The sequence below is a fragment of the Giraffa tippelskirchi genome, chromosome 7 (assembly GCF_054371585.1).
Source record: "Giraffa tippelskirchi isolate mGirTip1 chromosome 7, T2T-mGirTip1v1.2.pri, whole genome shotgun sequence".
NCBI classification, from domain to species: domain Eukaryota; kingdom Metazoa; phylum Chordata; class Mammalia; order Artiodactyla; family Giraffidae; genus Giraffa; species Giraffa tippelskirchi.
The window spans coordinates 1,687,274-1,710,324 of record NC_137281.1 but is presented as its reverse complement, the minus strand read 5'-3'; the positions used below and the strand labels follow the sequence as shown (position 1 = coordinate 1,710,324).

The window sequence follows — 23,051 nt, the reverse complement described above, 5'->3', positions numbered from 1 at the left end:
TTTTCGATGATCCAACGGATGTTGGCAATCTGATCTCTGGTTCCTCTGTCTTTTCTAAATCCAGCTTGAACATGTGGAAGTTCATGGTTCATGAACTGTTGAAGCCTGGCTTGGAGAATTTTGAGTATTACTTTGCTAGCATGTGAGATGAGTGCAATTGCGCGCTAGTTTGAGAATTCTTTGGCATTGCCTTTATTTGGGATTGGAATGAAAACTGAACTTTTCCAGTCCTGTGGCCACTGCTGAGTTTTCCAAATTTGCTGGCATATCGAGTGCAGCACTTTCACAGCATCATCTTTGAGGATTTGAAATAGCTCAACTGGAATTCCATCACCTCCACTAGCTTTGTTCGTAGTGATGCTTCCTAAGGCCCACTTGACTTCACATTCCAGGATGTCTGGCTCTGGTGTGAGTGATCACACCATCGTGATTATCTGGGTCATGAAGGTCTTTTTTGTACAGTTCTTCTGTGTATTCTTTCCACCTCTTCTTAATATCTTCTGCTTCTGTTAGGTCCATACCATTTCTGTCCTTTATCGAGCCCATCTTTGCATGAAATGTTCCCTTGGTATCTCTAATTTTCTTGAAGAGATCTCTAGTCTTTCCCATTCCATTGTTTTCCTCTATTTCTTGGCATTGATCACTGAGGAAGGCTTTCTCATCTCTCCTTGCTATTCTTTGGAACTTTGCATTCAAATGGGAATATCTTTCCTTTTCTCCTTTGCTTTTCACTTCTCTTCTTTTCCCAGCTATTTGTAAGGCCTCCTCAGACAGCCATTTTGCTTTTTTGCATTTGTTTTTCTTGGGGATGGTCTTGATCTCCGTCTTCTGTATAATGTCACAAACCTCCGTCCATAGTTCATCAGGCACTCTGTCTATCAGATCTAGTCCCTTAAATCTATTTCTCACTTCCACTGTATAATTGTAAGGGATTTTATTTAGGTCATACCTGAATGGTCTAGTGGTTTTCCCTCCTCTCTTCAATTTAAGTCTGAATTTGAGGGAAATGCAAGTCAAAACAACTAAGAGGGACTTTCCAGCAGTCCAGTGGCTCAAGAGTCTGAGCTTCCTGTGCAGGGGGCACAGGTTCGAGCCCTGGTTAGTGAGCTAAGATCCCACCCGTCTCGTGGCCAAAAACACACAAAGAGACAGCACCGCAGACCTGTTAGGATGGCTATTATCAAAAAAGACAAAAGATAACGAGTGTTGTTAAGAATGTGGAGAAAAGAGAACTCGCATACTTTTGGAGGGAATACAAGTTGATACAGCTACTATGGAAAACAATGTGGGGTAAATACTGCATGATCTCACTTATATGTGGAATTTAAGAAAGTCAAAGTCTTAGAATAGTGGTTGCCAGTGTCTGGGAAGTGTGGGAAATGAAGGGGTGTTGCCCAAAAGGTATAAAGTTTTAGTTATGCTGGATGAATAAGTTCTAGAGTTCTAATGTACAGCTTGGTGACTTTAGTTAATAATACCGTATTATATACTTGAAATTTGCTAAGAGAGTAGATCTCTCTCCTTGCCCCCCGAAAAGATAACCATGTGAGGTGATGCATATGTTATTTAGATTCCGATAATTATTATACAATGTATATGGAATCAAAACATCACATTGTAAACCTTAAATAGATAAAGCTTTTTAAAATTAAAGGTGAACACCAGACTACTGGTATATTTTAAATTAATTAATTTTTTGGCTACACTGGGCTTTTGCTGCGGCTCAGGCTTTCTCTAGTTGCGGGGAGCAGGGGCAACTCTCTAGTTGTGGTTCCAGAGCTTCTGATTGCAGTAGGTCCTCTGAGAGGCCATCACATCCATGAAGCTGTGTCAGAACTCCCCTGCCCCCACTCCAGGATCTGACTACACCAGCTATACTTCCTCTTCTTTTTTCAAACTTATTTTGTATTGGGGTGTAGCTGTGATAGTTTCAGGTGCACAGCAAAGGGACTCAGCCATATACATACACATGTATCCGTCCTCCCTCAAACCCCCCTCCCATCCAGGCTGCCGCTTCACCCTGAGCAGAGTTCCCTGTGCTCTGACAGGTCCTTGTTGGTTCTCCAGTTTGAATACAGCCGTGTGCACATGTCCATCCCAAGCTCCCTAACCATCCCCCTCCATCCTTTGCCACTGCAACCATAAGCTTGTTCTCTGAGTCTGTGTATGCTTCCTCCTTTTCAATACGGGGGTTCAACCCATCCAAAAGGATCAAAGAGCATTTCAACAGCTGCCCCTCCCACGGGCAGCGCCCTCTGCTTCCCCTCGTGTGAGAGGGAGGTGGTGTATGCCGAGTGTTTTCAAGGGTTGGAGCTTCAGAGGGGTCCTGGTGTATCCAAGTCTCCTAGACACCACCTTTCCGATTGCCGGGATTCCATTTCTCCTGGGGCTGCCTAAGCTTTTCTCGCTGGCAACAGGGCAAGGCTATGGACGTGGCCGACCACAGTGAGAGAGAGAGACCTGCAGGGTCACGGCACGTGTATTAACAGAAGCCCGCCTGGGGCTCTCCCCTGGACATTCCTCCCAATCTCGGGGTTTGTGACAGTGGCTGTCAAGCCCTCCCGTCCCCCACCCCCTCCACCCTAGCAGATGAGCCAGAGGACTGGCCTCCGGGCGGTCTTTAGGGATCTTACTGCCACGTGCCTCAGTCTTCAAGGTCCCCATCCCCATCCCAGGGCCTGATCCTGAGTTTTTCAGAGGATCCCAGTTTCCCTCAGGGGTTATTATGTCCAGCCCACTCTCTGTCTCCGTTAGGGCTCTTTGGGGCTACAAATGACCAACTCTGGCCAAGTAGAGTGAGGGAGGAGAAGCCTGCAGGGACAGAGTGCTCAGAGAATGGGAGGCACTGATGCGTGGTCAGTGCTGACCTTGGGAGAACTGTGTGTGTCCTCGTGTTCAGGGAGCCTGAGCGGCACCAGGCTCAGGCCTGGGGCCGGGGAGGGGCCAGGAATTGAGCCTTCTCACCAGACTTGGAAGTTGCCAGAGAGGGGAAAGGACTCGGGGCCCGTGACAAAGTCAGCTCCGGGGAGAGGGGTTCTGAGGGAGCCCACGGGTGGGCAGTGCTGCCAGGATCCACAGGCGCTGGGCGCCCAGTATCCCTGGCGCACGTGGCTGTATCCATCAGCACGCCCAGCCCCGCCGGTGTGAGCACCCAGCCAGCCTCTGGTCTGGGTCTGATGGGACCACGGGGAGCCGGGAGCACAGTCAGCGGAGGCCAGGGAGGGGTCTGACTCGAGGAAGAAATGTGTGGCAGGGGCACGGGGAGCTGTCCGAGGGCAAGCGCTGGCCAGGCGAGCCCCAGCGACCCTCACCTTTGCTCCCTTCCTACAGGACGTCCTTTAGTGACAAACTCTTCAGGAAGTCAGCCTTAAAAGAGAACTGACCCCTCGCCCTGACCATCTTGGATGCCCCTGGAAGGATTACTGAAGCTGTGACTCGAGAGCTGGTCAGGCACCTCCACACAGAACCATTCAGCTTCAGCGGAGTTAGGGACGCACACTTTATGTAACAGGCCTTCTGGTGGCTCAGATGGAAAAGAATCTTGCCTACAATGCAGGAGACTGGGGTTGGGAAGATCCCTGGGAGGAGGAAAGGGCGACCCACCCCAGTCTTCTTGCCTGAAGAATTCCATGGACACAGGAGCCTGGTGGACTATATAGTCCCTGGGGTCACAGTCGGACACGACTGAATACAAAGAGATTCCAAATCACAGTATTAACATTTTTTATGTTACCGGGATCATTCTTGTTTGTGTTTGAGGGAGTATTGTATTTAGATGAGATTAAAATTTTAAATGCAGACTCAAAGTAAGTGAAACTTACTTAAAGTCAAGTTTAAAAACACTATTGACATGTATCTTATAATTATATTAGTGCAGTTACAAATGTGGCTTTGTGTAGTACTGAGAGATCCCTTAGAAGTTAGCTGTTGAAATACACAATTAAAAAAGGGACGAGATTTGTAGGGCCTAAGGGGACACTAAGTGCTTGGATTTTTTTCACCACCACAAAGACTTCAAATGGACAAAAGGAGAGACTGAGAGCGATCTTATTTTTAACTTTATTTTTATTGGTGACACGATTACAGATAGAACGACCACAACCATACTAACAAACCAAAAACCTGTGCACAGAAACAAGATGAAGAAAACGTGTCAAGATGTTAACCGTGGTCTTTGGGCGACGGCGACGGGGGCACGCCTCTCGTTCACACATCTGTAACTGCCGGGTTTCCAGAATGAGCACACATTGCAGTTACAATGGAGGTACCCGTGACAAAAGGTGGATGACCGGAACACAATGAGAAAGGCCTTCCAGGAAAGCGAATCCCACAGCCTACCGCCGCAAAGACCACACAACCGCTTCTTCACTGCTTTCCATGTTTTTTCTCCTCTTCAACCCTCTGCATTCTCACCACAGACACCCCAGTCATCAGACTGTGCACAGATCAAGGTTTAACAGCAATGATTGTTGGGTGTCGAGAATACGCGTGAATTTCTTTTGCTTTACTAAATCTCCCCCAAAGTATGCCATGAGTATAAGAGTTTAAATGGAAAAACATACGTAAGATTTAATACTCAAAACACCAAAGATCATTCCAGAAATTTGAGACAAGATAGTTAATCATAATCCCACAATGACAACACTACTTTAATTATTTTCTGTGATTTTTTTTCATTTTAGACTTTATGCACACATATTCACCACGGTCATAATCACAAGCTTGTGCACTGATACGAGATGGAGGAAACGGATCAAGATGTTAACCGTAGTTGTTGGGTGTTGGGAATATGGGCGACTTTTTTGTTCTTTTCTAATTTATTTTGTATTTTCCAATTATTCCTCTGGGTGTGTATTATGCTTGCTAATGGAAACCAGCATAATAAACTTTCTTATCAGGAAACTATTTTAAGGGCCATCTGAAAACATTAAGATGAAAGCGTTTAACCATAATTCCACAAAGGTAACACTTAGATAATCTGAGTACACGTTTGGGACACAGTTATAAGCCTGTGCACAGAAACAAGAATAAACAGTACAGTGAGGAGGATACCTGTCATCTTTGGATGGTGGGCATATGGATTTTTTTTCCCCTCCACTTTTCTGTATTCTCCGAGTGCCTGAATAATGAGCTCAAATTATGTTCATAATGGAAACGTGATTATAAACTTTTGAGTAACACTATCATAAAGAACATTCAAGGAATTTAAGAAAATAATGCTCAACTATAAGCCTACAACAGCAACACCACCACAGCTTTTGACTATAAGCATACATTTTTAAACAGCTATAATTGTAGTATAAATATAATTCTGTGTCCTGCTTTTTCCACTTGGTATTCAGTAAATATATCTCCAAGTCACTACATAACTCTCCATGATTATCATTTCTAGACAGCTGCATTCAGAGTCCACAGACACATTCCCTTCACCTTGCTCCTATTTTTGGCATTTGTCAGTTGTTCCTGATCTCTCACTGACTGAAGGACGGTTGGAACGGACACCGGGCAGGCGGCTCTCTGAAGACATTCTACCAGTTGGTGCCACCGACAGCGATGAACGCCAGGTTCACCCCCATGCCGCCCAGGCTGGCCCTCAGCCCAGGGCCCCCCGATGCTGTGCCTCGCGGCCCTTCGGGGCTCCCGGGCGTCTGTTCCAACGTTGGGTCTCGTTATGCAGCTGCCCTCATCGACATCAGGCCACCAAGCGGCCCCTTCTCCTAAACTGCCAGGACACCCTGCTCACTCATCCAATCTCCCCAGTCGGGCCTTCCAGTCTGTGCTTCCGATGTTCCTTCCGTCCAACCCCGCCCTCCCAGGTCTGGTGAGGCGTCAGGAACCCCTTCTTTGGCTCTCCCCGACTTTGGTGTTCCCTACAGCTCTGACACGCTCTCCCCAGCCCTTGTGGTGGGGACCTAGGAGAGGGGGGTCCAGACACGGCTCCCGAGCAGGTCTTCTCACTCTCCTCTCCCAAGCAGTCTGCTCTTAGCTTCTGCTCACTGCATCTACAAGATCTGCTTTTTTTTTAAGTTTTTTAAAAAAATTTTAAAATTTTTTTGCCAGCCAACTCAAAGCCAAGAAATTTCTTAATAGTCATTATGCGAAGAGGGGGTGGGAAAGCAAAGGGAGGGCACAGAACAGGACGCAGGAGACCCCAGAGCGGTGAGATTAGCTCAGGACGACGACTCGGGAAACTTGGGCGACAGGCGGGGGTCCGCTCTGAGCCAGCAGGGGTGCTTCTCAGGTTGGCGCGACCTGAGAGGGGGGACAGATGGCAACGAAACAAATTAAGGCTGCCGGGGAACCTGAGTCCGTGTTGAGCTCGAGTTGGCTGTAAAGAAAGCTTTTTTTTCTATTTTTTTTTAAATGCAAGTTAGACACGGGGTTGGTTGAGGGTCAGAAAGGTGGAGAGGAGGATTCTCAGGCTAGAAAGCTCTAAGGATACTAGCTCCTGGGCGCCCAGGGTGCAAACTTGCCATGTGGCGGCACGTAGGGACCAAGCCACGTTGCTACTTGTCACTTAAGGCAGGAAGCGCGCAAAGGGAAGTAATGAAGTTGTAGCCCCTCGTCCTTATTTACAACAGGAGAGTCCCCCCTCCTCCTGTGGTTCTCAACCTTCATTAGGCACACGTGATCTAGTGATGGTTACAACCCACTCTTTAAAGGCAAGGACGTAAGACTCACAGGGAAAAGCTTAGGCTTTTGTAAAATTCACTATCGAAGAGACATCAAGGTGGGTTAAAAAAAGAAAAATAACAAAAACTTGTAGTGTTTTTTGCATGAGACCCACTGCAAGGTTAAAGGTGGCAACAACCAACGAGGTTACAAAAGGCTGATCCCCATACGGTAAAGGCTTACACGGCACGAGGGCTCAAAAGTGTCGGTGTAGACGCGGCGCCGGAAAAGGGAGCAGCGAGGACTTCCCTTCACACAGCGAAGCGGGCAAGACGCTCTGCCTTTCACGCCTACACCGTGAGGGGGTTATGTAAAGAGTAAGGAACCACACAGTCAGTTAGTCAAAAAGATACAGATAGGGTTCAAAGAGCGCACAATAAATCTTTCTAAAGCTCTAAGATGCTTACAAATATATTGTAATTTGTTGCTCTCTTCCTCCTCCAAAAAAAAGAAAAAAGCAAAACCAGAGCACCAGGTGAGGTGCGCCTGCAGGCAAACTGTCAGTGGATGTCACACTCGGTCCAGTTCGCTATGTTGTGCTGTTCTGTGTACGTCTCGGGACGCAGTGCGCTGAGGTCCCGGGCTCGCACAGACGGGTGCTCTCTGCAGCCGCCAAGGCCTCAGGCGGAGCGCGGGCGAGTGCTCTGCTGTCCTGCATGGACTTTCTGTGCTGGACACGGGAGCTACGCCCGCAGGCGTCTGCACGTTGGGGCCAGTGGGTGCGGTCCAGGCCGGTTCTGTGGGCCCGGCTGTGTGTGGGTGAGGAGGGCCGGCCCGAGCCTCAGCCTGCGCAGGGCCGTGTCCGGGCCGAGTGTCTGAAGTCCAGGTCGGGTGGGTGCGGTCCGGGCTGTTGCGGTGGGTCCGGTGGTGTGTGGGTGAGGAGGGTTGGGTCCGGGCGGAGGCCCCAGCCGGGGCCTCAGCCGGTGTGGGTGTTCTGGTGCCTGGCCAGGGACAGGCGGTCGCTGAAGAGCTGGCCGCACACGTCGCACTTGAAGAGCTCGTCGTCGGGCCGGCCGTCCTCGGGGCCGCCGGCGCCCTCGCCGTAGAGGCCTGCGGGCTCCAGGATGATCAGGCTGGCGTGCGCCGTCAGGTGCTCGGCGTAGGCGGCGCCGGAGGCGAAGGTCTCGCCGCACTCACCGCAGTCGTAGTAGGGCTCCTCCACCTGGATCTCCTGCTCCTCGCCCTCCTCCTCGGGGTCCTCGATGCCGGCGCCGTCCGGCTCATCCGCATCTCCCTCGGGCTCTTCGCCGCGCTCCTCCGGGTCCTCGATGCCGGCGCCGTCCGGCTCGTCGGCGTCCATGTCGGGCTGCTCCGCCTCGGCGTGGGGCTGCTCCGCCTCGCCGCTCGGCTCCGCGGCCTCCCACTCCGGGCCCTCGGCCTCCCCGAGGGGCTCGGCCGCCTCCACCTCGGGCTCGGCCGCCTCCACCTCGGGCTCGGCCGCCTCCACCTCGGGCTCGGCTGCCTCCACGTTGGAGCCCTGGATGCGCAGGACTTCCCGGGGAACGAGGACGTTGGCCTCCGCCTCCTGGGCCGTGGCGGCGGCCGCGGCGGCCGCGCCTTCCTCCTGCAGGTGCAGCTTCTGGTGCTTGGTGAGGATGGTGCTGTGGATGAAGGACTTGCCGCAGTCCTTGCACTCGTAGAAGGGCCAGTCCCTCCTGGGGGGCTCCGTGAGGAAGGAGGTGTGCACGAAGGCGGCTCCGTAGTCGTAGGGCTCACCCTTCTCGTGGACCCGCATGTGCTCCTGGAGGTCGGCCTGGCTTGGGAAGGACTCGCCGCAGGTCTCACACTCGTAGCGCTGCTCCTCGCTCGGGTCTCGCTGCGGCTCCGTGGGTGCCGGGCCGGGCCCCGCCGCACCCGCGCCCCCCTGGCCCTGATCCGGCAGCCCCTCGCCGGCGTGGCCCCTGGCGTGCTCGCTGAGGACGGAGGCGTGGATGAAGTCCTGCCCGCACACCTGGCACTGCGGGGCCGCCCCGGCAGCGGCGCTCTTCTGCGGGGCCTGGGGCCGCCGCGGGCTGGCGATCAGGGGCTGCATGAAGGGCTCGTACCGCCTGTGGCCGTAGAACTGGTCCTGCTCGTGGACCTTCTGGTGCTCGAAGAGGAACGAGCTGTGCACGAACGACTCCCCGCAGGCTGGGCACTCGTAGAGCTGCTCTCCGAGGCAATCTTTCTGGTACTCGCTGACAGGAGGCGTGTGCACCGCGGGGTGCGTGTACTCACGGCTGTCCACCAGGTACTCCCGGCCATGGACCTTCTGGTGGTCCCGGAGGTCTGCGCGGTCCGCGAAGCCCAGCCCGCAGTCCTTACAGCCGTAGATAGCGTCTTCGGGCTCGTCCTGCTCTTCCGGCTCTTCCTCCCCAGGACTGTCCAGGCCCAGGTCCAGCATCACAGACTGTCCAAACAGCTTCCCGTCATGGAATTTCTCTTGGGCATAGATTTTCTGATGTCTGCCAAGGTCTTCAACAGTGGCAAAGCATTCCCCACACTCCTCACATTCATTGAGGACTGGCTGTTCGCTGTAACTGGTCTCACTTGTTAGCTCAGCATAGCTGGTCTGAGCTAGTGCTTCAGAGTAACTGGTCTGAGCTGCTAGCTCAGCATAACTAGTCTGATCTGCTGGTTCAGAGTAACTGATCTGAGCTGCTAGATCAGCATAACTAGTCTCAACTGGTGGTTCATCATAGCTGATCTGAGCTGCTAGTTCAGCATAACTAGTCTCAGCTGCTAGTTCAGCATAACTGATCTCAGCTGCTAGATCGACATAACTAGCCTCTGCTGGTGGTTCATCAAAACTGACCTGAGCTGCTGGTTCAGCATAATTGGCCTGAGCTGGTTCAGTATAACTAGTCTGAGCTGGTGGTTCAAAGTAACTGGTCTCAGCTGCTAGTTCAGCATAACTAGTTGGAGCTGCTAGTTCAGCATAACTAATCTGAGCTACTAATTCAGCATAACTAGTCTCAGCTGGTGGTTCCTCAGCATATCTGATCTGAGCTGGTTCCTCGGCATATCTGGTCTGAGCTGGTTCCTCGGCGTACCTGGCCTGAGCTGGTTCCTCGGTGTACCTGGCCTGAGCTGGTTCCTCGGCGTACCTGGTCTGAGCTGGTTCCTCAGAATAACTGGCCTGAGCTGGTTCCTCGGCATATCCGGCCTGAGCTGGTTCCTCGGCATATCCGGCCTGAGCTGGTTCCTCGGCATATCCGGCCTGAGCTGGTTCCTCGGCATATCCGGCCTGAGCTGGTTCCTCGGCATATCCGGCCTGAGCTGGTTCCTCGGCATATCCGGCCTGAGCTGGTTCCTCGGCATATCCGGCCTGAGCTGGTTCCTCGGCATATCCGGCCTGAGCTGGTTCCTCGGCATATCCGGCCTGAGCTGGTTCCTCGGCATAACCGGCCTGAGCTGGTTCCTCGGCATAACCGGCCTGAGCTGGTTCCTCAGAATAACTGGCCTGAGCTGGTTCCTCAGAATAACTGGCCTGAGCTGGATCCTCGGCATAACTGGCCTGAGCTGGTTCCTCGGCATAACTGGCCTGAGCTGGTTCCTCGGCATAACTGGCCTGAGCTGGTTCCTCAGAATAACTGGTCTGAGCTGGATCCTCGGCATAACTGGCCTGAGCTGGTTCCTCGGAATAACTGGCCTGAGCTGGTTCCTCGGCATAACTGGTCTGAGCTGGTTCCTCAGAATAACTGGTCTGAGCTGGTTCCTCAGAATAACTGGTCTGATCTGGTTCCTCAGAATAACTGGTCTGATCTGGTTCCTCGGCGTAACTGGTCTGAGCTGGTTCCTCGGCGTAACTGGTCTGATCTGGTTCCTCGGCGTAACTGGTCTGATCTGGTTCCTCAGAATAACTGGTCTGAGCTGGTTCCTCGGCGTAACTGGTCTGATCTGGTTCTTCGGCGTAACTGGTCTGATCTGGTTCCTCAGAGTAACTGGTCTGATCTGGTTCCTCAGAGTAACTGGTCTGAGCTGGTTCCTCGGCGTATCTGGTCTGAGCTGGTTCCTCGGCATAACTGGTCTGAGCTGGTTCCTCAGAATAACTGGTCTGAGCTGGTTCCTCGGCATATCTGGTCTGAGCTGGTTCCTCGGCATAACTGGTCTGAGCTGGTTCCTCGACATAACTGGTCTGAGCTGGTTCCTCAGAATAACTGGTCTGAGCTGGTTCCTCAGAATAACTGGTCTGAGCTGGTTCCTCGGCGTAACTGGTCTGAGCTGGTTCCTCGGCGTAACTGGTCTGAGCTGGTTCCTCGGCGTAACTGGTCTGAGCTGGTTCCTCGGCGTAACTGGTCTGAGCTGGTTCCTCGGCGTAACTGGTCTGAGCTGGTTCCTCGGCGTAACTGGTCTGAGCTGGTTCTTTGGCGTAACTGGTCTGAGCTGCTTCCTCAGTGTAACTGGTTTGAGCTGGTTCTTCGGTGTAACTGGTCTGAGCTGCTGAGTCAGTGTAACTGGTCTGATCTGGTTCCTCAATACAACTGGTCTGATCTGGTTCCTCAATACAACTGGTCTGAGCTGGTTCCTCAGTATAACTGGTCTCAGCTGGTTCCTCGGTGTAACTGGTCTGAGCTGGTTCTTCAGTGTAACTGGTCTGAGCTGCTGGGTCAGTGTAACTGGTCTGAGCTGGTTCCTCAGTGCAACTGGTCTGAGCTGGTTCCTCAGTACAACTGGTCTGATCTGGTTCCTCAATACAACTGGTCTGAGCTGGTTCCTCAGTATAACTGGCCTCAGCTGGTTCCTCAGTGTAATTGGTCTGAGCTGGTTCTTTGGTATAACTGGCCTGAGCTGGTTCCTCAGTACAACTGGTCTGAGCTGGTTCCTCAGTACAACTGGTCTGAGCTGGTTCCTCAGTACAACTGGTCTGAGCTGGTTCCTCAGTATAACTGGCCTCAGCTAGTTCCTCGGTGTAATTGGTCTGAGCTGGTTCTTCGGTGTAACTGGTCTGAGCTGCTAGTTCAGCATAACTGGTCTGAGCTGCTTCCTCGGCATAACTGGTCTGAGCTGCTAGTTCAGCATAACTGGTCTGAGCTGCTTCCTGGGCATAACTCATCTGCACTGACTGGCCTTGGTAGCTAGTCTGAGGGTCAGTGGAGGTCAGGTTGCGAAGGACAGACCGTAGGTAGTTTTTACTTCCGGAGGGCTTCTTTCTGTTGTGGATCTTCTGGTGTTCAGCCAGCTCAGAGCTACGGACAAAGAACTCTCCACACTCTGAACATTCGTAAAATCTATCTCTTGGGTGAAATGTTTGAGGTTCACCAAAACGCAGGTTGTGGATCATGGAGGTGTCATAATTCTTGCGTTCAATGTTCTTCTTCTTGGCGCGTGCCTTCTGGTGCTGGCGGCCATCTGAGCTGGAGCCAGAGGCTTCGCCGTCTCTCTTCCACCCGCTGGGGCCTTCCCCAGCAAGGTGGTCCAGAGGGGCGGGGCGCGACGCACGGTAGAAGACCGAGCTCCTGAAGAAGCTGTGCCTGCCTCCAGCATAAGGGCTCTCCCAGGCCGGGGTCTTCTGCGGCGGGTCACGAAGGCCTGAGAGGTATGAGGAGGGCTCCCCATCCTCCCTGAGGCTGCGGGGAGGCCGGAAGGCGGCCAGGCTGTGGAGGATGGCCCTCTCGTAGGCGCTCCTCTCATAGGCACAGGCCTCCTGGCTATCTTCAGGGTTGCTGCTGACGGTGAACGCCTTCTCGTCGTCCTCGTCCTCGGGCGGCCTGCTGATAGTGTGACTCTTCTGAGACCCGGGCATGGACATGCTGTGGGGCAGCGGCTTCTCGTACCCCCGGCTGTCGAAGCAGCTCTTCCGAGAATGAATTTTCTGGTGCTCCATGAAGTCTGAGCTCCGCCCAAAGGCATCCCCACCCTCTCTGAAGTCGTAGAGCCTCTCCTTGGAGTAGGTTTTCTGGCGCCTCTTCAGGGACTGGCCAGGAATGAAGGTCTCCTCAAACGCTCTGGCCCTGCCGTCGGACGGGCTCCCCCGGCCGTGGGTCTTCTGGTGCTCGCGCAGGGCCGCGCTGTGGTGGAAGGTCTCCCCGCAGACCTTGCACTCGTAGCGTTTCTCCTTCCCGTAGGCCCTCTGCAGCTCGCCGAGCATGGGGCTGCGTCTCACGGCGCCGGTACTACGCTCCTTCTCCCTGTCCTCGCGGCTGTGGATCTTCTGGTGCTCAATCAGGGCCGAGCTGTGCAGGAAGGTCTCCTTGCACACCTTGCACTCATAGAACTTGTCCTTCCCGTACATCTTCTGAAGCTCACTGAAGGTGGGGCTGGGCAGGAAGGGCTCATCCTGCTCCTCGTCCCCACTGCCCGCAAGGTGCTCTCGGGCCTGGCCCCGCCGACGCTCGGCCAGGCCGGCACCCTTGCTGGCGGCCTGCGCACCCTCGGAGCGCCTGGCACCTGCGGGCCTGCTCTGGGCCTCGCTGACGGCCGTGCTGTGGATGAAGGACTCCCCGTACTCATACAGGCTCTCCCGGGTGTGCACGATCTGGTGCTCCACAAACTCGGAGATGACTGCGAAGGACCTCCCGCACTCATCGCACACGTAGGGCATGGCCCCGAAATCCAGCGGCTGCGACAGGGCCACGGGCGGCGCGCTCACGCTGCTGGTGCCCACTGCCTTGGCGGCCTTGCGGGCCTCTCCGCCGCTCTCGAAGGGCCGCTTCCTCGCCCCGCCCCTGGGATCGAGCACCGGGCCCTGCCCCTCCGCGTCGAAGTGGTAGCGCCTTTTTCTCTCCAGAGCTCGCTTTTTGGAAACCAGGTCTGAGCTACAGCTGAAGCCTCCTCCCCCAAAGGCGCCCCCCTCTGGGCCCCTCTCTGAGGCTCCCGCCTCCCTCCTGCTGAACGACGCTTCCTTCCAGTCGCCGCCCGGCCTCCGGGAGAGCCGGTGCGGCCGCTCACTCGGCTCCCGCGCCCGCCCGGACCTGCTGCGCGCCACATCCTTGATGAATTTCTCCATGATCACCCCGTGGGAGGACTCGGCCTCGCAGATGCCCCGCCGGTGAGCTGACTTCCTGGTCTCGGACGCTGTCTTCAGACCTGGAAGGAGCCCCATGTGAGCGCTCCGTGGGGCCCCGGGATGAATGCCCGTACCCTGTGCCCGGACTGTGTGCCCCCAAGCGTCAGTGCACGCTACCACGCGTCCATATGCATGCCCCACGTGACTGTGTGTGCTGCCGCGTGTGTGCACGTGCCACACCGTCAGTGCACACTGCCATGTACATACTCCCACCGCATGTCTGTGCGTGCTCCCAGCGCCCACTCCTGCCACAGGGCCTCGCGCTCACCTCTGCTGGTGCTCGGGTAGGCACTTCTCTTTGACCTCGACGAGTGGCCCTGGGTCATGTGTGAGTGGCCGTCGTCCTCGGCAAGCTGAACCCCTGTCCACAGGAAGAAAACAGCATGAGACACATCACCGCAGACCACGGGCTTTCTCTCAGGCACTGAGCCTGTCCTGGAAGGCCTGTGTCTCACTCTCCTTTCCTCACTATCCATTCCTTGGCCCCTTGCCCATCTCGTCTTGGTGAATTCTCTGGAGTCTGCCAACAAGTTTGCGCAGAGGCCTCCGAGCGCCCCTAAACCCAGGGCGTACTTGCTGGCTCTTGGCCTCCGCCCATTTCCCCAACTGTCACGGCTGCACAGCCCACACAACCCCTCACGCAGCCACTGCCTCCTCAGACCCGACCACATGTCCCCCCGGGAAGCCACCCAGGACCCCGGACCTGCCTCAGAGCAGACTAGAGTTGCAGGGCAGCACTTTGCGGAGAGAGCCCTGTAGGGGCAGCCCCGCCGGAGCGGGTCCCAGGACCACTCTCTCCCGCTCCGCATGACCCCGCTTCGAGCGCTCACCCAGTGAGAGCAGCTTCCGGTAGTTCTCCATGTTGTCCTGAATCGGGTTCTGGGGCTTGTGGTCCTCGGTGAGGGCCACCATGTCCTGGTACAACACCGCCTCCTGCAACAGCAGACGTGCCCTCAGTGGGGTCTGCCCGGGCGACTGCGGCCAGGACCGCGCCAGCGGCGCGGGAGCCACACACACACACACACAGTGTGCAGCAAGTGCTCACAGCGCTGGGGGTTCCGAGTGATCTGGTCAGGCTCTACTAGGGACCTACGTCGTACCTACCTTGGCGCTACACTCTGAGGAAGATTCCAAAGACGGAGGGCACATATTCCTTGCCCTCATGCAGCTTATCATTTGGTTGGAGAGAAACAATCAGAGAACAGTAAACAACAAAGTGGGGTGCAGAGAGTCGGCGCTAAGCGGGCGTGGCAGGGGGACAGCGCAGGGTGGGCTGGGGCATGAGCAAGATCCACAGGTGTGGGTGGGGCCGCGAGCGCTGCTGAGGCCCCAGGAGGGACACAGAGCCCCAAGGGGCCCAGTGGCACAGCCGGAGGAACTCCAGGGTCAGAGGAGCTCAAGCACCTTCATGACCGAGCAAGCTGGGAACAGAAGTCCTCCCCAACCTCAGTGTCCTCATCTGTGAGATGGAGAGGAGGATGTCCACCTGCCCCGCTCATGCTGTGGGAGTCCTGTCACATGGGCCGCTGACCTGGGGTGAAGTGCGGAGGAGCTGACACTGGGTGTGCGTGTCCTGCCGCGCGGCCTGCTGCATGTGGGCAAAGTGTGGAGGAAGACTGGCTGGGACCCCCCTGGCCGGCCAGCGGTTAAGACCCCGGGCTTCCACTGCAGGGCATGTGGGTTCAGTCCCTGGTCAGGGAACTGAGACCCCACACACCATGTGGCCCAGCCAAAAAGTAAAAAAGAAAAATTATGTCAAGGAAACATAAGTTGTTGTCACTACTGAACTATTGTGTAAAGATATTTTGATATTAAATTTGCTATAGTTCTGGGAGGTGGCACAGGACATGACAGCCACGTGGAAGTGTAGGAAAGAAAGCAAAAATGACGTGGGACAACTAGGTGCAGCTCCTACAGAGAAAAATACACAGGCACAGGCATTGGGGTTTAAGAGGAAAAAACCTCCTTTATACAATTGCCAGTGTTCAACAATTACAAACAAAACCCCTGGCAAAACGAAGCACAGCTTCAGAAATGAAACCCTCGCCAGGCCAGGGCTGCAAAGTCCAGGACACGAAGCCACAGAAGCAGAAGGCACTGCCAAGCAGCCAGTGCTGGCCGCTGAGAGCTAGACCGCTCCTTTCTGGGGGTAGCCCGTCTTCCGCAGTGCGTGGCGCTCAGGGCTGACCACGCCTCCTCCTAAGGCCTCCCTGGGTCATCACAGTGCAGGAGATGCTGCGGGGGTCGGGAGCACAGGCATATCTGCGATGGCACAGGAGGAAACCGGAGCTCCTAGCTCGGGGCTGGCAGAGAGCAGATGAGGTCAAGAACTCAGGGGGCCAAGGGTGCCACAGGGCACCACCCCTGGTGCTAACAGACCCCAACAGGCAACAGCAAAAGGAAAGGGGCACCTTTCACACTTCCTGTTGATCGAGTCTGAGTGACATAAACGTGGGTTACGTTCTGGACTACACTGTTCCCAGGAAAGAGAATGCTGCTCTGACTTGAGCTGACCAGACGAGTGGGCAGCCCTGAGCACGTCCGCTCTGTCTCTCAGATGGGCCTTCTCACACGGCTGCACGGGCACTCTCCTCCACACTGCCACATCACATGCGACCCTCTTTCTCAAGCCCCTCCTTGCCTGTGCCCGTCCCTAGTGCACAGTGGCTGGCAGTGACAGCGTGCCCACCGCATGCCAGGCCGCACATTGCGCACTGCGTATCTGTGTGTGACTCTCACGTGTCCCTCACAACAGCTCTGCTGAGACTGTCGTCACACCCATTTCACAGATGAGGAAACTGAGGCTTGGTGCAGCTAGCGGGCTGGCAGGTGGCAGAGCCAGGCTGCAGATTCGGCTCTTCTCGGCTCAGGGGCCTGAGCGCCCTCTCCATTTGCTCTGGGCACGGGGAAGCCGACCTCCAGGGGACATGAGTGCTGACCCCATGGACGAGCCGGAAAGCAGGCGGCAGTCACTCTGGCCACTGGTCACCCCTGGGCTCTCTCCCCAATCCTGGTGGGCTTCTAGGTGGCAGATAACTCAGCCTCCCGAGAAAGAAAGGCACCTCCAACACGGAGTGAAGACGGCCCTCCCAGAACGAGAGGAAACCTGGGCGCACCTCGGATCTGGCATCCAAATCCAGCAGGGAGTCCCTGCGTCTGTGCTCTCTTTCCTTGGCTCTCTCCGCCAGAGGAAGGGCGAGATCCCGCTGGTGAAACCCTGAGAAGGGAGAGGCAGCGTGAACGGACGCGGCACGGTTGGCTGGCGGACAAACTGGGGGGTCGTGGGGACACGTACTGCTCCTGGGGCTCCGGACAGATGGCCAGCGGTCCCGTGACTCCATGTCCCGGCTCCGGCCCCGGCGGCGCTCCCGCTCTCGCGCCCGGCCTCGCTCCCGCTCTCGCTCCCAGTCCTGGTCCCAGTCCCGGTCCCGGTCCCGGTCACCTGTGGACGCAGACATGCAGAGCTGACTGCGTGCTCTGCACACTCCTCCATACCCGAACGCTACGCCTGCTCTCCCCCAGGAGCCAGGTCCCATACCGAGAGGCAGCTGTCCCTGACACTGGGGTCTGGGTCCACTTCCGCGGCCTTGCGCAGGCCAGCCTGGCCTCGGTTGGGCCGATGCCCCCGAGGGGCCCGTTCCCACTTCAGGCTCTCCCGGTGTCCTGGCTCCTGCGGGCTCTGCCTTCAGGAGAGCCATCTGCCAACCCTCAACGGCCTGGCCAACCCCGGCCCATCTTAACGTGCTCCCCACTTGACTACAGAGAGACAAAGCACCGTCCCCAGAGCACTGCTGCTCCAGAAAGTTCTCTGGAGAACGCTGAACAAATGAACAGTTGTGCAGGCAAAGTGGCGATGAACTTTGCCCCCCGGAGGCGGTGGGCACAGCCTGAAACAACCTAGGGCAAATTCTAAATAGCTTGAAAATTTTAAATGTTTTCCCTCATCACTGAATAATAAAAAGTTGTATTTCACTCCACGGATGTGTCTGCTTTGATGAAAACGTCTCATTCCGCCATCACAGAATCCCCCGCCCCAGATCCCCCAGCAGCAGCAGCAGGGCCCCAGGGAAGGGTGGTGAGCGGGCCCGGCGGAGGCGGCGGGCGGGCGGCTACTCACTGCAGCAGGGGTGCGCGGGGCGCGGCGGGGGGGACTCCGTGGCCCTCCGGCTCATGCTGCCTTCGCTGTGGCTGTCACTGCTGTTGTCGTCTGAGGGGACACCAGACACAGCTCAGGGGCTCATCCACGCTCGCCCGTTAGGTTAGCCCCCGAGGGCGCCCGTCATGCCCCTCTCCACCGCCCCCGACCCCTGTGAGACTGTCACAGCTGGGGAGAGAGGGCACCAGCTCCTTGCGGGCAGAAAGGCGGCAGTTGCCACCTACACCCCCCCCCCCCGGTCCCCCAGAATGGTCCCACTGGCTCACCTTCCGGCTCGTACATCTCCTCGTAATCTTCCAGCAGAGCAACGAGCTTCTCGCAGTTCTCCGGCTTTTTTGCCTGCACCCAAGGCTTGATCTTTTCCGGAAGGATGGTCAGGTACTGCTCCAGGACCAAGAGCTCGATAATCTCCTCCTTGGTGCGAGTCTCCGGCTGCAACCAATCGAGGCAGAGGTTTCGGAGTTTGAGAAGGGTCTTCCGAGGCCCAATGAATTCCACGTAGAGGAAGTTCCGAAACCTCTGATGAAAGAACTCAGAGTCAGTGGCGCCTTCTCCTGGGACGGCGTCCGGCTCAGACAAGTCACTGTCTAGCTCATACAGGTTTGGGGCCCAAGACTTCTTGGGTTTGGTGGCAGACAAGGACTTGGGAGGCAGCATGTCTCTAAGGAAAGGTTTCACTGGAGGAACCCAACATGCGCCAACAGGGCAGGCGTGGCAGCTGGGACAGTCAGTGCTCAGGGACCTGTGGATCGTAAGGAGACACACATGTCCCAGGAGTTGAGGACCGCCCAGCGGGAGAACAGGCCCAGGGCAGGCGCCGCACCACACCCCCGACACACAGACACATGCGAGGAGTCGCAAGCAGCACACCTGCCGCGGGAGGGCTGCGCTCTGCTACGAACCGGCTCTGCGACCCTGGGCCTCGGAGCCCGCGTCCTGCAGTCTGTCCCTTCCCAGCAGACCCGGGACCACAGACCCGCGTGCCTTCCACGGGGCCGAGGCCTCAGCGTGCAGCATGGGAAGGCCGCACACAAGCGTCCCAGCGTGGTCCTGAGGCTTCAAGTGCTCTGGGCAACTTCTCTGCGCCTGCGCTCTGCGTGTGCAGCACACGCTGTCCAAGCTAACGGCCGCTGAAATCAGCAGCTCAGCTCCTCTGTCACACTAGCCACGTCCCCACTGCACCGGCCGAGTGGCTGCCCTGTGTCTGTGTCTGCGGGCAGCAGGCATGCCTTCTCCACGGTGTGCGCCCTGAGGGCAGCCCTGGGCTCCTGTTTGCACCACTGCCTCCAGTGCCCGTACCGAGGTCAATCTACTGGTGTTCCAGTCACCTTTCGTCTTAAATATCTGAGCTAACTGGCCTGGGCCCCACTGTGAAGTCTGGCAAAGGGATCAGAGACAGATACTTCCCTCACTGGGAAAGTCAGGGGTCAACACCGGCCCCAGCGGCGTTCTGTGGAACTCGGATGCCGGCGCCCAGCTCAGCGAGCCGGGAGAAGGTCGGATAGAGCGCTGGTGAGTCCGCCAGAACTCCACATCTAGTACTCACATCAGTGGTGATGACATGCCCAAGCGACCAGCAGGCTTCTGCACACCCCGCACCTCCTCCTGCTCTGGCCGGCCTTGCCCGAAATCCAGGGGTCTCCAGAGAAACCAGCTTTCTACTCCATTCACCCTCCCATCGCTGCACCTCTATTCTAGGGTCTGCCCTCACCCTGATAAGAGAACTTCTTAGGCTGAGTGTAAAAGCTGACTCCCTGTCCTCCTCTAGCCCTGATGTCATCAGCTAAGGCTCCTCGTCCCCCTTCACCTGAGCCACTCAGCGGCCCACGAGCTCTACGGCCCTGCCCTGTCCTCAGTGGTCAGCCACACTGGAGCAGGAAAGCGGGCGGCACAGCAAAGAAGTCCAGGTTGGGGTGCAGTAACTTACCTGACAGTTTTGTACTTCTGACTTTACTTCCAGAGAAGGACAAAACCACATGCAGCAAAAATTCTTTTTTGTTTTAAAAGGAAAACCAGTAAGTTTTAAAAAAATTGTTTTTAATGTCTAAAGAGAAAAACAAAAGGGGTTTCAATTATTTAGTCTTACAGCAGCCTTCCTGACTGGGGCGTGAACGCCTCACTGTGGTGGGCTCCGCTCTGCCCCGTGCACACACCCCCACTCTCTCTGTACCATCCTGCCCACCAGCCGGGCAGACCCTTGCCTCTGCCACTCCCACTCTGCCTGCCCTGCCCTCCTCTCCTCCACAGCAGAAAGGGCGCCAGGTGACAGCCTGCTAGGCAAGCCCCCAAGCTCTGGAGAGCCGCTGTGAGCTGACCTAGAGCCTGGCTAAGAGCGGCTGCCTGACCAGAGCAGGGTCCTCAGAGCCCGCGGGCCTGCGTGGGACAGGGCAGCGAGCCCTGGTCTCTCTGTGGCCTCTGATTCAGAGAACTTGCTCCCCTAGATGGCCACGGCCCTGCCTCTCAAGAGGCCATGGGACACCCCTGGTATGTAAATCACCTGGTGGGAACAGGGTCCCTTCTGGAACTTCTGAACAAGTAGCTATCCGCAGGAACAGAGTCAAAATGCCAGGGACCTGCAGACATTTTAGAGAAAGAAATACATGGACAAGTCAACACAGAAGAAATGTCAAGAGTGTCAGAGAATTCATTTTCCACGTGGCTGTGGACTGAGACAGCACTGTGGGCAAGGCCTTAGGTACTGTCTTCAAGAAAAGGCCCACTCCCACATCATATAAACCAACGGAGACAGGAGGTAGAAAGCTTTTGAGTTTTTGCGATGAAATCTGAATGATTTAAGAAATCTAAGACACAGAGAGAGCTCCGGAACTGCAGACCAAACTCCCTTCTGAAGCAGACACACATTACTAGGACTGCTGAGGCACACCCCCTTGAAACTGTAAGCCACCCTCCCTTGAAACCGCAAGCCACACCCCCCTTGAAACCGCAAGCCACACCCCCTTGAAACCGCAAGCCACAGTCCTTGATCACATTTTTTCCTACACTAAACCTTTTACAGTCTCTATACATATTACATCGTTTCTAACAAAATGAGATCACACCAGGGGCTCTCTCTCTGTGTGTATTTTTAAACGCAGTAATTTTTGATAGACATCTTTCCAATCAGTACATATAGATTTACGTCTTTGTTTCTAAAGGCCACATGGTCTTCCTTTCTATGGATACATTCAATTTGCACTTGATGGAAACGCTAATGTAAGAACTGTTCAAAGCATTAAATGAAAATACTAGGGTATGAAATGGTAATAGCATATGTGGCATTCTTACTGCAAACATACTCATGTACACATAATGTACACATAAATGTATGAGGATGTCCCCGCATGGAATAAAATGCAGTTTTAGAAAGCAAAGCTATAGGTGGAGGCGTGTTTATACTGAAATCCATATGGCCGTTGCTAAACAGCTGCAAAAAGTCATGTCCATACACAGAAACACACCCACATAAACGTGATGGACACAAGATCCAAGCTTTCACATCACGCACTCCCCAACCAAACGTTGCCTAACACCCCACTGATGCTTCACTCTGGTGGTCTGAGTTTGAAGCCTTAATGAATTGAGCATAGTCTTATTAAAATAAAAAAACTACACAGGTACTTAAACGTACGGAAGTGCGTACAAACCAAGGTAGAAGCAAATTTCCATATAAACTGGGGACTTCCCGGTGGCACAGTGGTTACAACTCTGTGCTTCCACTGCAAGGGGCACAGGTTTGATCCCTGGTCAGGGAACTAAGATCCTACATGCCCCACAGTGGGCCAAACAGCCACATAAATAAAACGTGTATGAGGACCATTAGTAAAGTGGGGAAAACCAGAAAAGGAAATGATTAATAAAAGATACTTTATTATACATTTCAATTTGGAATGTTACTTTAAGTTCACAATCAGAAAAAATTTGAATATAAATTTGAAGTAAGCTCAGCAGCTGTGGGACTTTCCTGTCCTTTCTGTTGGCCAGTGCCCATCAGTACCCCCTCCTCCTGTGGCTCCTTCCCTCTCCCACCTGTAGTGCTCCCACGGAGCACCCCCACCACCACCACAGCATACCCTTCAGGGCAGAACAGCCGGGCTGGGGCCCCACGCCTAGACCCTGATATCGCCGCCTGCCGTCCCCTCTGCCTCACTGAACTCTGGCCACGAGGGAACCCGTCAGTGTGGTTTCCTGGCCTGGAGGTGGGCTCTCCCCTACCCTAGTTACCAGGCCCCCACCTCTCCCTCTGCACTCTCTTTGGAGCAGGAATCCCAGGGTGAGTCGAGCAGTGGTCAAGGGCAGCATTTTAAAAGCCAAGGTCTGACCACATTCAGAGGGTGGGGGCGAGGGTGGGGGCACACAGAGTTGGGACTCAGCCCAACTCTGCTCGTAGGGCCAAGGCGGGGGCATCAGCTCTGTGGGTGGGCAGGACAGGAGACGAATGAGGGCAGCCAGTCAGGATGAGGCATCACCGCCCAACCAGGCAGAGGGCTTTACGGGGCTCCAGCTCAGCTGTCCTCAGACACACTGACAATGAGCGCAGCAAACCGCGTGTGCCGTCAGCACTAAGCGCAGACAGAGCTCAGCGCTGGGCGGGGCCGGCCCCCCTCAGCGCAGCAGGGCTGCCTGCAGGCCAACAGGGCTGCCCCTCTGGTCCACGTCAGGTGTTTGGGCCGCTCTTTGACTATCTTATAGTCCTTTACTTCTACTTCATAAAAATGCAGAGAAAACCAAGGCACGGCCTCACAATTAATGTGCCTGAAACAAAGCTGGAACTCGCCAGGTGTTCTTGCCAAAAGTCAGGGGTGGGGGTGGGGGTCTTTGGCCTCAATGAAAGATCAATGGATCAAGTGTTCAACCGCGTGGGGAGGAACTCGACTACCGGGGGCTGAACTGGTGGCCGGGCCATGGGAGGAGAAGTAGGACAGTCCATGGCCCCCTGGGACCCCAGGCTCCCCACGTCCCACCAGGAGTGGTAGCAACTCTGGGGTGCGGTCTCCAAGCCCGTCCCACCTGCTCAGAAGAGTGTGCATTCTCAGCGAGCACGAACGGTGCTCGTGGTCAGATGGAACACGTGTGCAGCAGGGAAGTGTCAGGTTCAGGAAGCATGTGCTCACCCCAAGGGTGGCGTGGCACTGTGAGAAGGGAACTCAGCTCACCTGAACACAGACACCTGGCGTTTGGACCTAGTCCCTCTTCCTCCTGCCGATCACCTCAGAGAAGAGAAGAACAGAGCTGGGG

General features: G+C 55.3%; 1 protein-coding gene across 16 annotated transcripts in view; it reads right to left on the bottom strand.

Moving 5' to 3' along the window:
- Window positions 1–4,041: 4,041 nt before the first annotated feature.
- The window catches only part of PEG3 (paternally expressed 3), a 42,444-nt gene continuing 23,434 nt past the window's right edge, over window positions 4,042–23,051 (bottom strand). For 4 of the 16 annotated variants that reach the window (XM_081512152.1, XM_081512154.1, XM_081512155.1 and 1 more), the window contains 10 exons: window positions 22,970–23,045; window positions 20,314–20,389; window positions 19,744–19,860; window positions 18,083–18,558; window positions 17,778–17,867; window positions 16,956–17,102; window positions 16,777–16,877; window positions 14,491–14,593; window positions 13,929–14,021; window positions 4,042–13,680 (listed from right to left, as the gene is read on the bottom strand). In XM_081512152.1, the coding sequence (XP_081368278.1) occupies window positions 7,589–13,680; window positions 13,929–14,021; window positions 14,491–14,593; window positions 16,777–16,877; window positions 16,956–17,102; window positions 17,778–17,867; window positions 18,083–18,473 (7,017 nt within the window). In that variant the 5' untranslated portion in view covers window positions 18,474–18,558; window positions 19,744–19,860; window positions 20,314–20,389; window positions 22,970–23,045 and the 3' untranslated portion in view covers window positions 4,042–7,588. The remainder of the gene's footprint in view (window positions 13,681–13,928; window positions 14,022–14,490; window positions 14,594–16,776; window positions 16,878–16,955; window positions 17,103–17,777; window positions 17,868–18,082; window positions 18,559–19,743; window positions 19,861–20,313; window positions 20,390–22,969; window positions 23,046–23,051) is intronic. The other 12 variants (XM_081512158.1, XM_081512160.1, XM_081512162.1 and 9 more) reach the window with 6 other exon arrangements.